The sequence below is a fragment of the Gigantopelta aegis genome, chromosome 12 (assembly GCF_016097555.1).
Source record: "Gigantopelta aegis isolate Gae_Host chromosome 12, Gae_host_genome, whole genome shotgun sequence".
NCBI lineage: Eukaryota > Metazoa > Mollusca > Gastropoda > Neomphalida > Peltospiridae > Gigantopelta > Gigantopelta aegis.
The window spans coordinates 32,259,395-32,272,788 of NC_054710.1; the positions used below are offsets into that span (position 1 = coordinate 32,259,395).

The 13,394-nt window shown below is 35.5% G+C and overlaps 1 protein-coding gene across 1 annotated transcript; it reads right to left on the reverse strand.

The window, feature by feature from the left end:
- Positions 1-24: 24 nt before the first annotated feature.
- LOC121385990 lies at positions 25-4,245 on the reverse strand. The gene is made up of 5 exons (XM_041516785.1): positions 3,930-4,245; positions 2,967-3,293; positions 1,854-1,991; positions 796-846; positions 25-143 (listed from the first exon to the last, which is right to left on the reverse strand). Exons 1-5 carry the CDS (start codon positions 4,243-4,245, stop codon positions 25-27), a joined length of 951 nt encoding a protein of 316 aa, XP_041372719.1.
- Positions 4,246-13,394: the final 9,149 nt, after the last annotated feature.

Consider the following 13,394-nt stretch of genomic DNA (forward strand, 5'->3'; position numbering starts at 1 on the left):
AACTAATTTAATTGAGAAAAGTCATCAATTGTTCAGAGTTTGATAAACATGGGGCTCCTCAGTATTTGTGTTCACAGTGTTCACATCGTTGACAGTGTTCACATCATATACATTGTTCACATATTCCACAGTCGGACCGTCAACTGAAATAACACAAATATAATGTACACGATTTCACGAAAATATAATATTATACCGATGAAAAGAAATAAGTTAAAACATAAATAATACCATCAGATATTGACTACAGCCAACAAACTCACCCACAGTATCAGGATGATAACAGTGTTAATGACAGCCAATCCCATAGTATTCATTTTGTAACATTCTACCAATTTTCATTATTATAAAATAAAATTTGTTAGTCCGTTATAATTAGTGCATGAAATGGTTGAATGCAATTGATATGAATGTATAATATCGCATTCAGGATTCGAACCCATGTCACAAATGATTTAATTGCCTAACAAATTTAGACCAAATCATTAGTATCTGTAATAGAGATAAATAAAACTTCATTAAAATTAGTTTCAGTTGCTTTTGATGAGTTAGAATGACTTGAGCTGACCACCAAACACTATTTTAGTTTTTCCGCGAAAATGGCAGCCATCTTGGATTTGATAATAATAACATGATCACATCAAGTCCTCCCAAAGACAACAATAAACGGTAATTATTTTGGTAACTTCTTGCCAATTTTCATCGACCTAGATAATATTGTACATAAGCCTAGATAAATAACCCTTTAAAATAAATAAGAACATGAATATTGTATTAAATATATGTTCAACGTACCCTGCTGGTTGATGTCCTGGTTCATATAATCATGATCATCATCCTGGGAATCTAATTCGAAAAAAATAAATATATATATATAATTTTTTTTTATACATTATAGTATTTCATTTCTTTAATACGTTGGTTATACCTTATATGTTTTTGTTGTGTGTTTAATTTAAAATATCAGTATTTGCAAGGTGTTTGTTGTTGTCCTAATGCTTGTAGTAGCCCAAGCCAAATTTTACCTCCCAATACTTTCGTACGTACGAAAAAATATATATCACAATGTGAAAACCGAGTGCTACAGACATTAGTATATGACCGCAAACACATTCGATATACAGACACTGGTAAACCAGAAAATGTATTTAGTATGAAATAGTAGTCGCCAACAAGGCTCTGTTATTGCAAACATCTTACAATGGCTACAAACTCGGGACAGTCCCTTTAATCGCGTATTAGGGTTTTGTCATTCAGACTGGATGTGGTGACATTCATTTCATTTTAATTTCAACTCATTTTCGTGCTTATATCCAATTAAGGTTCAAGCACGCTGTCTTGGACACACACCTCAGCTATCTGGGCTGTCTATCCAGGACAGTGACTTAGTTAGTTGTTAGTGATTAGTGGGTGGGAGCCAGTACCGGAATGCGAACCCTGTACCTACCAGCCTTATGTTGATGGCTCTAACCACGACACCAACGAGGCCGGCATGTTAACCAAATACCACAGAGGCCGGTATTTGATCATTGTTGACAACGTTAGTTAATCATAGGACACACGAATCCAGTCTCACAGAACTTTCAGAATGTCAATAATGAGTTATTGAAAATGTATTGGTATAATATTTAAAAAAATGCATACTTTTATTTAAATTTCATAAATAAATACATGATTAATTACTAAAACTTTTACAATGTATGGTGAAATATATTTAGGTACTAGAAGGGTGAACAAAATAAAAGCTTGTCACATTTTAATCCACAATTTAAAACATCGCATACATTACGTTTTGTTGCTAAAATATTTGTTTGTGACGTAAATTGTGAGCAATAAAAACTGGTTTATCCTACGTTTGTTTGTTGTTGAATTCCTCCTCTTTCTGACTATGACGATGACCACGACCATGATGACCACCAGAATGACAACTACTGTGACACCTGAAACAGCTGCTACAAGTACTGAGTCAGACGTGGAACCATCGACAGGTTCTGTACAAGAAACCAAAAACAGATCATGCATTTGATTACTGCACATTATTGTGTACCTTGGATGTAGCCTGTTTAAGTTAATGCATATTTATAGCTAGTTAAAACGACAAAGGTAAATTAATGTTTGAGTATGAAACCCTTTGAACAATTTAAACTAAGAGTAGCAGGTGCTTGAAAGGACAAGTAAGCAAATCCATCAGATGTTGTTTTTTCTTTTGTAAATGGGAGAATAATATACTACCAAGATACTACATTATAAATCCGACAAATAGATAAAAGATACATACATGTACATATATACGGAGAGAGAGAGAGAGAGAGAGAGAGAGAGAGAGAGAGAGAGAGAGAGAGAGAGAGAGAGAGAGAGAGAGAGAGAGAGAGAGAGAGAGAGAGAGATATGACGAGATTCTGAAGTAGAATGATGAGTTTAATATCAGAACTATCTCAGATCCCTACTTTAAAATCATCAAGTCAGGTAATGATAAACATGACTATCAGTTGATTTCTGTGTTACTGGAGTCTTCGAGCACGAGTTCATGCAAGGAATAGACAGATAGACAGAGAGAAAGAACGTCAGATAAATAAATAGATACAGATGAAAATTGAATAAAGATACCAAAATGTGTGGAAAATCTGCTTCAATATATCGAGGAGTCACAATCAAAATTTGTTATGTCCAAATTCACAGTTTTGCATACTAACAGATTTCAAAATGTAAATTGTTTTTCTAGGAATTCCGAAACAAAATCTGTTTTATTTCTTTATTTATTTATTCCAATTCTCTTGTCCATCCTCCTATTACACCTAGTACACCTATATCCCCAAAATTAACTATATACAAAAAGAAAAAGTGTGAAGAAGTAGCGCGCGAACATAACCCATTCTGATAGTGGATGTTTTTTTTTACAATTCTGTTATGTCCATTAGTTAACATAACAAAGTCAGTATGCAGATATATTTTAAACAAATATGAACCTGGAATTGCTATGTTTAAAATTGTGTAAAAATGGCCGCATCCAAAGCTGTTACAGATATTCAGAGAGTAAAGTCCTTGGTCATCTTTATTTAATTTAGGAATCTCCAAACTGATTAAATATCCGATATCTTTGACTGTAATACTGTAGATATTTAACGTCACTTCTGAGGTAGAAAGTCCACCTAGTAACTTCTGACCCCGTACGTTTGTCCACGTGTGAAGAGTAATATTGGATTTACTGAATATCTTTCTCTCCAAAACAACAGTTTTACCAAGGACAGCGGACACAGTCTGGTTCTGTTCCGTATCACCCAAAATGGGTTTTTCTGTAAAAAAGAAAGTTAAAATTGACATTGTTGTGTAGTAGTATTTAACAGGTGATTATGTGTGCACAAAATAACACAGACACAAACAGAAATAGATAAATGTACACACATATTATATATATACATACATAGATAGATACATACATACATACATACAAGTGTCAAGTGTCAAGTGCCATGCACGTAAGCGGGATCGACCGCATAGACTTTAGGCTGAGTCAAACAGCATCCCTTTTTGGATGTCTGGGTAGCTCATGACGCATCCTTTTTAGTCTGCAATTTGCGGGCGATTCGGTGCCACATGTTCGAATCCCAGTAACCGCATGAAACAATTTGTGAGGTCAGAAATTATTTAATTATCCCTGCACCAGTGCGTTAATGTCTATGTATGTAACAAATAATCTTGACATACATACACTATAAAGATATTCATACATCAATACATACAAACACACATACACGCACATGTGCACAAACATATACTAGTTTACGTAGAAACATACATATATGTATACATACAAACAAACATGAAATATTAATATATAATGACATCTTTCTTAAAATATAAACAAACGTCCATATGTTGCATGGGCACAAGCTATCCACATTTCGTATGCATACAAAACATTTACTTACCACCTATTTCTATTGACGTGAAATTAGTTTGAACATTGACCTTGTTCAATCCTTGAACTCCATTACTGGCACCACACTGATACCTCCCTGAATCGGCATACGTCACATGATCAATCGTCAAAACGTACTTGTTAGGCGACACGCGTTCTCCTGGCAACTCTCTGATTCTGTCCTCGCCCCAGAAGTGAGTGAATGGAAAGAAGCTGTAGTTGTCTGGACAACCTTCTACTTCACATATCACCCTTAGGATCTTGTTACTGGAGTTAAACTCATGGCGTACTGTCACACCAAAAGCATCTGTTTCGGTATAAAGCATATGCTTGAATCTGTTCCCATTGATAATTTAAAATGTTTATCAATTATAAACACTAGATGGTATTATTATTTAATCGTAGATTTAAACCATTAACAATATATTATATATTAGTGTGGTTTAGTTTTCACATCTAACCTTTAGTGCATTCTGGCAATAATAATTATTTTGAAGTATGGTAGTTAAAAACATATTGAGAACAATTTGGCTAGCATTAGTCGAACATTATGGGGGGGGGGGGGGGGGTGCTAAATGTAATTTTAACATTTCAATATGTATTTTAATGTTTAAAATTGGGGAAGAATATTTCACCTTTCATAATTATGATGCATTCCATCTTGGTGGTGGAGAGATTCAATGTGTCCTTGGTTATGTGTTAATTGAATTATCAAAACTCACTTTCATGTTTGTAAGAGGATACTGCACTTTTTTGTTATTGTGTTGAACATCCTTTTAGTTATTACCTTATTATTAACGATAACTTTCTGTGGTTTCAGAATAGTTGTCTTGGTTGAAATATTTATATTCAAGGTTTATATCAAAAGGAAAAAAACATCGAACATATTTAGGTCTTCCCTTTCAGCATGAGTTTTAATTTAAATAATTTATTTACTACAATATTACTTACATTTCACCAGAATCCCTTCCAGTAACAACGTTAATTTAAATAATATGTTTAATACTGCAATATTACTTACAGTTAACGAGAATGGTGATACTCGTAGTTCGATGATATCGACCTGTCTTGTGTGTAGCTGAACACTGACAGGTGAGGTTGTGGAAGTTCCTCCACACGGTTAACGAGAGATAACCTGTAACACGATCTCCGACCACCGTATAAAATGTACTGGGGTTAACACCATCACACCGTATTGTAACGTGTAACACACGCGGTTTTCCTCCAGTCACTTCACACGACAAGTTCAACATGGCGCCTTCCTGGATTGCAATTTCTGAACTGAGAGGTGTTTCTGGATTCTCTACCTGCTTCATTACAGGACTTGTAAATGGAGGATCTGGTAATACACATGCATGCTATAAGAATGATTTACTAGTATTCAGAGCAAGCAGTTTGAAGGAAGAAAGGAAATGGTTTATTTAACGAAGCTCTCAACACATTTTGTTTATTTTAATATGGTTACGGACCACACACATATTGAGGGAGGGAACCCGCTGTCACCACTTCAAGGGCTACTCTTTTTGATTAACAGCAATATATCTTTTCTATTCACCATTCCATAGACAGGATAGCACATACCACGGCCGTTGATGTACCAGTCCTGGTGCACTGGCTGGAGCGAGAGATAGCCCAATGGGCCCACTGGTGGGGGATCAATCACAAACCGACCGCGCATCAAGCGAACGCTTTACCACAGGGCTACGTCTCTAATATCCATGTACATTAAGTTTTACCGGTTGCCCCAACATCCCCCCCCGACCCTCCCAAAAAGAAAACCAAATCAACAAACCCCCCCCCAAAAACCCCCAACCCAAACACCCCCCCCCCCCAAAAAAAAAAAGCAAAAAAAAAAAAAAAAAAAAGCAAGCAAAATAAACCAAAACAAACCAAACAACCCCAAAATGACACTGAACTTAACACCAAAATCACGGACTACGTATATATTGCATGCACAAATTAAAAATAAAAATATAAGTGTGTGTAATACTTTTAACACTGCCAGGAATTTTTAAATGCCACTTACATATCAAATCCAAAACTTCAGAATTCGAGACTGCTGTTACGTTGGTGCTTACATCAAAGACTTTACAGGCAATTTTGTTTCCATGTTGATGCCAGTGTGGAATAAGTTTAAGCTCTTGTCGGTATGTGCTGCCATGTTTAGATACAGTCAGAATGTTTTCAATATATGTGGCTCCTTCAGTTGTTTTGTTTATCCACGTAAAGGTAACACTTCCTGTTATGTTGCTTGTTTGACAAGTAAAAGTAATTGAGTTCACACCATCAGCATCGAATCTTTTCATATTTCCAGAAAGAGTAACATCTGAAAATAGAAAATGAGGAACATGTATCTAATTTGATTTATCAACTAGCATCTGAGATTTTCAGTGCAATCAAAGTTTGAGATATTTTGCAGATCACATACTTTAAGAATTTGATAACTTTGCAAATTAGATGTAAATTAATCGAGGTCACGACACTAGGTTTATTGACATTTAAGCAAACGTACACGGTTGACACTCCATAATTGACGTATGCATTCATAGTCATCAAGCAAAAACATTTCAACAGCAACTTTACCTTGTAAGCTGCCCAGCGTTCAGATAAAGCACTAGTTTATTTTTCTGCAACGATATCCAAAATAACGTCATACTAGTTTGACGTCAATCTAGTTTGACGTCAATCTAATTTGACGTCATTTCCATTGACAAAAGACACCGGGTCACATATTCTTACGTCATTTGAATAGCGGGTAATGGCTGACTGGAATTAAAGTTGCATATACAGTTTACAAAAACACGTTGTATTAAGCTTGAGATTATATGATAAAGAGATTATTACCCTCGAGTCTTTCGGTATCGTCAATATCATATATTAGGAATACAAATAATGTATTTTGCTCGCCAGAGGCTCGCATAATACAATTTGTATTCCTAATATATGATATTGACAATACCGTAAAACACTCGGGTAATAACATCTATATATACTGTTTAAAAAAGTAGGGGATATTCAAATATAGCATTAAATAATAGAGATTCTTCATTATATATTTTAATTGGAATTATTGATAAAACGTTTTAAAAATTGTTTGCACTAAAAACAATTTAAAATTAAAGTTATATAAGAATACAAAATATATCGACGGTTCGACAGTGTAAAAACTAACATCATCAGGAGAATAAACAAAGAAACTGGTGGCTATACAAGCCAGTAAGATATAATATAGAGACGGATAGCTTAGAAGTTAACAACAATACTGGTTAAAACAGTTGCGGAATTATTGAAAAAGCACATGTTCATGTCTGGGTAGTTTGGCATAGCTGGATAAAACACAAAGTGATGCCGAAAGTAGAGAGGATTATTTTGAAATTTTTGCATAGATAGTGCTCACACTGTAGTATAAAATCCTTCATTAAAATATGTTTTACCAGGACTGATTTGACAGAATGAAGCTTGTTCACGACAAACCGTTCTGATCATCTTGCCAAGATAAGGTGACGTTTAAAAACGTTTAAGAAACACCACCTGATATAGGTCAAATATATAGTAGTCTAGTAGCTTATGTCAGAATATACTTGAATTGTTCAAAATATGAAACAGACACGAACATTTGAATACTGGTACAGTTTTTAATTCACTTTCATTTAGGAGCAGGACATACGTGTTCTAATCACAATTGCAGCCACCAAATTGATTTTCGAAATGGTCGCCATTGAAAAAACAATTTTCCAATATTTTGTCTCCCAAAACTAATAAATAGTTTATTTAGTTACTAATCTCATGTTTTCACATCCAAGAAATTCAATACACATGTATTTTTATTTTTATACTTCAAAATCAAATATGGCAACCATCAGCTGGAAACCACTGTGAAAACCCAAATTAGTTGCACTGTGACGGTACATGCCCTTAATTTCTTTTCGCCTGTGGCGATATTAATTGTTTTAGACGACCGTGTGCAGTTCCAAATGCACTTAGCCCAGGTGGGTACTTTGTTACGTGATACCTCTGCGCGACGGCCGTGTGCAGTTTCTAATACACACCCAGCGGAGGCCATGTGGCCAGTAGTTACGTAATACCTCCGCGCGACCATGGAATCTCTAGCGAACTGGCGACATTAAGTCTGACGATCTGAGAAAAAAAATACCGCTTGGTCGCGGTGGAAATAGCACTTGTAGGGATTCGGTGCCGCGATGTACCCCCAGGCGATATTCGCTGTCTCTGGGAGTTTTGAATAAATAGCTAGGATTTAGATATATCGAGGAGAACCAAAAAGGAAGGCTTCCCGGGAACGTTAGTCCGTTTGGACTTTGGTAAATATATTATTTTCTGCTCTGTGTATAACCTTGATGTGATTGATGTGACTTTAAATATTTTAATACTGTATTATACCAATATTATTTAGACGGTGCTGCCGGTCATCTGACGCAGTATTCTGTAGGCTCACCGTTCTGATATATATATATATATAAAGCTTAGCCAGTCATCATAGAGGACCTAGGTAAACTGTAGGTTATTGTCTTTATTGTGATAGGTACCAGTATTAATTCTATATTACAAGGTTATTGAATGAGTAGCTAGGGTTAATTAAAAATTAACCAGTTAGGAATAGTGTTGTAATTCCTTTATTAATTAAGTTCCCCTGGAAGCGTTTCTCCATTATCGCACGTGTGTGTGTTAGCGTTTCTCAATTATCACACGTGTGGGTGTTGTGTCACGGTGAAGTGTTTAGCATATTGTGTAAACTAGACACCTAGAGATTAACTAATTAAGTGATCAGTTCTGGGTTGTTATTATTGTTGTTATTAATTAAATACTGCGGCAGTACATTTGTCAGCGTAGGTTAATACAGATTCCAAAGTGTATTGTGTTTTGTTGTGTTTTCTAGTGAACTAAACGTGCTATAATAATATATACTTTATATAAGATCTTATCTCTGATCATACCTAGACGAGCCACATTAGGGTATAACCGCCCGTTACAGAGATATCTAATAGATAAACAGTTAGGAGAGATATTTGGACAATCGTGTTTTATTCAGTTACGGGTATTATAGAATCCCCGTGACATGCACATTATCCCATTTATAGTCAGTCTGCAGGGTAACACATTCCTGCACAAGTACATAGTTCAATGTATAGAAGCAGTGCTGTAAAGCATTTGAAAGAAGGTCTGCATGCCTTCTTGCAGACACATCTAATCAGATCCATATATGATTTGGCTGGCTGGAAATGCTGTCTCAAAAAGAACCAATTGATCAGACATTTGGGACAGACAAACACATTTCAGGAAAAGCTGACTGAATGTCTAAGCTGACTAGTGAACAACAATAATGCGTTACACCCACTGACCGAACGTCAGTGTTAGCCGATCCGATCAGTACTTTCTTATCATATGGCCATTATGTGCACAACGGAGAGCATGTGACAGTAGTCTTGTCAGCTTCTTCGTATATATATGAGAGAGAGAGAGAGAGAGAGAGAGAGAGAGAGAGAGAGAGAGAGAGAGAGAGAGAGAGAGAGAGAGAGAGAGAGAGAGAGAGAGAGAGAGAGTGAGACACACACACACAAACACACACACACACACATATATATAAATGTGTGTGTGTGTGTGTGTGTGTGTGTGTGTGTGTGTGTGTGTGTGTATGTGTGTGTGTGTCTATGAATGGATGGATGGATGCAAGTATGTATGTATGTATGTTTGTATGTATGTACGTATATGTATTTATATGTGCATTCGTACGCGCGTGCGTTTGTACGTACATATATATGTGCCGTTACCTATTGGCAATAACAGAAGAGATATACTTACAAAAGAGGTAGACAAAGTTACTTAGATATAGTCCATTACTACCGGACGATTCAGCGATACACCACCACTCAGTTGCGTCGACTTCCTTAAACGACTTTATCTTCATTCTGTAAACTGACACATCGCTGTAATACCCAACACAGACACATTGATACGATGATGATGTGTTGTAGAATCTCTCACAAGATGTCGTCCCGGTAATCTTGGATGTACGTAGTTTACATATCTCCACAGAATTACGACTGAACGAAATTGATCGGCGCCGAATATTTCCTGTGACATTACAATGTAGGTTGTAACTACGTCCATACTCTATGCCAGAGGTCGTGCTTGATAATTTAATGTATGCTCCTGAAAAAGTACAGATTAATAAGCATGAAATTAACGACATAAACAAACAAAACATATATAATTATTGTGGCATGCTTGCCTGTGTTTGTGTGTTTGTTAGTGTTTGTATCAGTCAGTTAACACGCACATACACACACGTACGTACGCACATACACACAAACATACACATACATACAATATATATATATTCATACATCAATACATACATACGTAGTACGGGAGTCAGGTCGATTTTTCTGTCGGAGAGTCAGGAAGATTTGAACATTGATTCTTATGTAAAAATATGTTTCTAAGAATGCATGTATGTATGCATGTATGCACCTATGACTAACACACACACACACACACACACACACACACACACACGGGATAAACAAAATTTTAAACAAAATGTTTTGCATCACAAATTATCTCTGATGCCGTTGCTGGGACTCGAATATATGGCATCAAATCTCCCGCAATTTCCAGGTGTATGAATGAACCGTTATGTATGGATGTCTCGATAATTTATGTATGTAGGGTTTATGTGTGTTAGTCGAGGTTCCATATCGATTTATCTATGTTGGAGAGTCAGGCAGGTTTGAACATTGATTCTTATTTCAAATCTGCAACTCTTACTTGCCTAAACCTGTACGTGTATTGGGAATTTGCATTCTTTTAATGGTACGTCAGTTTTTTTTTCGACCTGCTGCTACTAAAAAAGAAAAGTCCACGGGACAGAAGCCAAATTTCAGTTATTGGCAATATTAAACTCGTTAAATATGTGTTTTTGTGAGGCTTAATATCAAAACGTTCCATTTTGATTTGCTTGGTTTTCATAATTGGTCCATTCAACCTATTTTCAAGGTCAAATGAAGGTCATTGTTTCTGAATATATAATGCTGCAAATGACACAAAAATCATTGGTTTCTTTTAAGCATTTCCAATAATTTTGATCATTAATGGTCATATTATTACCTTGATCTATAGATATGTCCACTACACATTTAGTAGGGGTGCTTCATGATTGACATTTCAGGGGAAAATCCATAATTTAACGAAAGGGGGAGATGTTTTGGAAAAGGTTACATCCACATTTTGGGAAATGATTTGTTAGAAATGGGTACACATGCATACAGAGGTCTGTACAGGGTATGGTTTATAGTGAGTGTAGGTACATTTTATGACAAGGGTAAGTACCCACGCGAAAATTTACACTTAAGGGTCATTTTGGGGTCATTTAAAGTAAAATTAGGGAAAATTAAGTGTTTTATATTTTTCTTATCTTTGTTGGTAGGGATTTAAACTAATATACTACCTAAATATGTTTATAACATATCATTGCATATTACAATTTACATGCAAACCATAGGGAAACATGATATAAAGGTCAAATGATCTCAAAATTATGTGTTTCAGGGACAGATCCAAAATGTAATCAAAAGAGGAGATAATTTCTGAATGGGTTACGTCGACATTGTGGGCATGATGTGTTAGCAATGGGTACCCATACTTAGTAAGGTATTTACATAAACCATACTCTATATAGATCTCAATAAAGGTCAATTTAGCGTGGGTGCCTACCCTCAACATAAACCTTACCCTGCAATAAGCATGGGTACCCACTTTTGGCAAAGTGCTACCATTAATGTTTTCAAAACCATGTTTTAGACACTTGTAATCATTATTTCGAGATAACTTAATTTTAATATCAAGATTTCCTATAGTTTGCATACACACTGTAATGATCTAATGTAATCATATATATATAAGAGTGAACATTGTGTAGCATATTTGTAAAAATTCCCTACCCTCAAAGTTGTGAAAAAAATGTAAAAACTTAATTTTCCAAATTTGACCCTAAATGGCATTAAATGACCTTTAAAGGTCACCTCTGCATGGGAACACACCCTCATCATAAACCGCACCCACCCTCACCATAAACCATACCCTATACAGACCTCAGTAAGTCTGGGTACCCATTGTTAACAAACCATGTCCCAAAATGTGGACGTAACCTGTTCCTAAACATCTCCCCCTTTCGTTTAATTATGGATCTGCCCCTGAAATTTTAATGAGGATGCACCCCTACTAGATGTGCAATGGATATATCTATAAACCAGAGTACTAATATGATAAATATTGATCAATATTGGTTGAAAGAATTAATATGGATATGCGGATACCTGAAGACCATTATAGCTTGTTTCATTTAATCAAGGTTATGAATGTTTTGGAATCTAAACTGTGTACCAGCTTTGTCTAACCTTTTCTTTAAACATATACATAAAAATACATGTAACCATTCCATGTACATGCAGTATATTGAATCAATTTTGCCAATACATTGTTTATTTGAATTTTATTTTATAAATTATATATTTACATAGTATTTATGGTGGTGCTTAGGGGAGCGAGGTGTAATTTTGTAATGCGCAAAGCAATTTTGTAAACCAAAAAGCTATTTTTCAGACTTTTTCGGGGATTCCACCACTTACCCATCCTCTAGACACGGCCCTGAATGTCCAAAATACGATAACATTGCTTGTACATATCAAGTCGATGGTCAATAACATATTATTCTCGAAGTACTATGATTACACGTGATGTTGTAGAATTGTGTAAACCGCATGAAATACAAGTATAGAAGGATATATAAGTTCACAGAAAATTTATTACTGGACATTCCATACATTATTGTTATTTGAGTAAAATATTGTAAAATCGAAAATTGCTTCTCCCTACCCATCAAGTATATAAGATTCAATGCATTTATTTAACTCTTTAATACTGAAAACAATTTATTCCCATGACATTCACTATCAGTCAATATCAAACAACCTATCAATTGAACAAATATAAACGTGTATTATAAAACAAGGACAATCAATATAAAACCATATAAAATACACCTACATACGAAGCCAGAGGTGGGTGTGGGGCTGGGTAGAGGGCCACGCCTCCATCAATCGCGGGTATACAATATTCTGGCCACGTGTGTGTGCAATATGTCACAATGAACTTCACAAGATTAAGACCTCACCCCCAACCCCCTCGCTAAAAGGGAACGTGGCCTTCAGATGAACACCCGTGCATTAGTAAATAATAAGTATTATATGTTATTCATGGACATACAACCTGACAGTCGTAATGTATCAACCTATCTTATAATTACTTTACAGTGTTTTATCCCCAAACGTATTTATTTTTGTATCAGTACATTACATTAATGACATGGCAGGCGCAGTTCCAGAATTTTTTTAATAGCTGGGGCATAACACTCGTTGGTTGCTTTTGAACAGGTGGATGGGATAAGTTTTCATTGTTT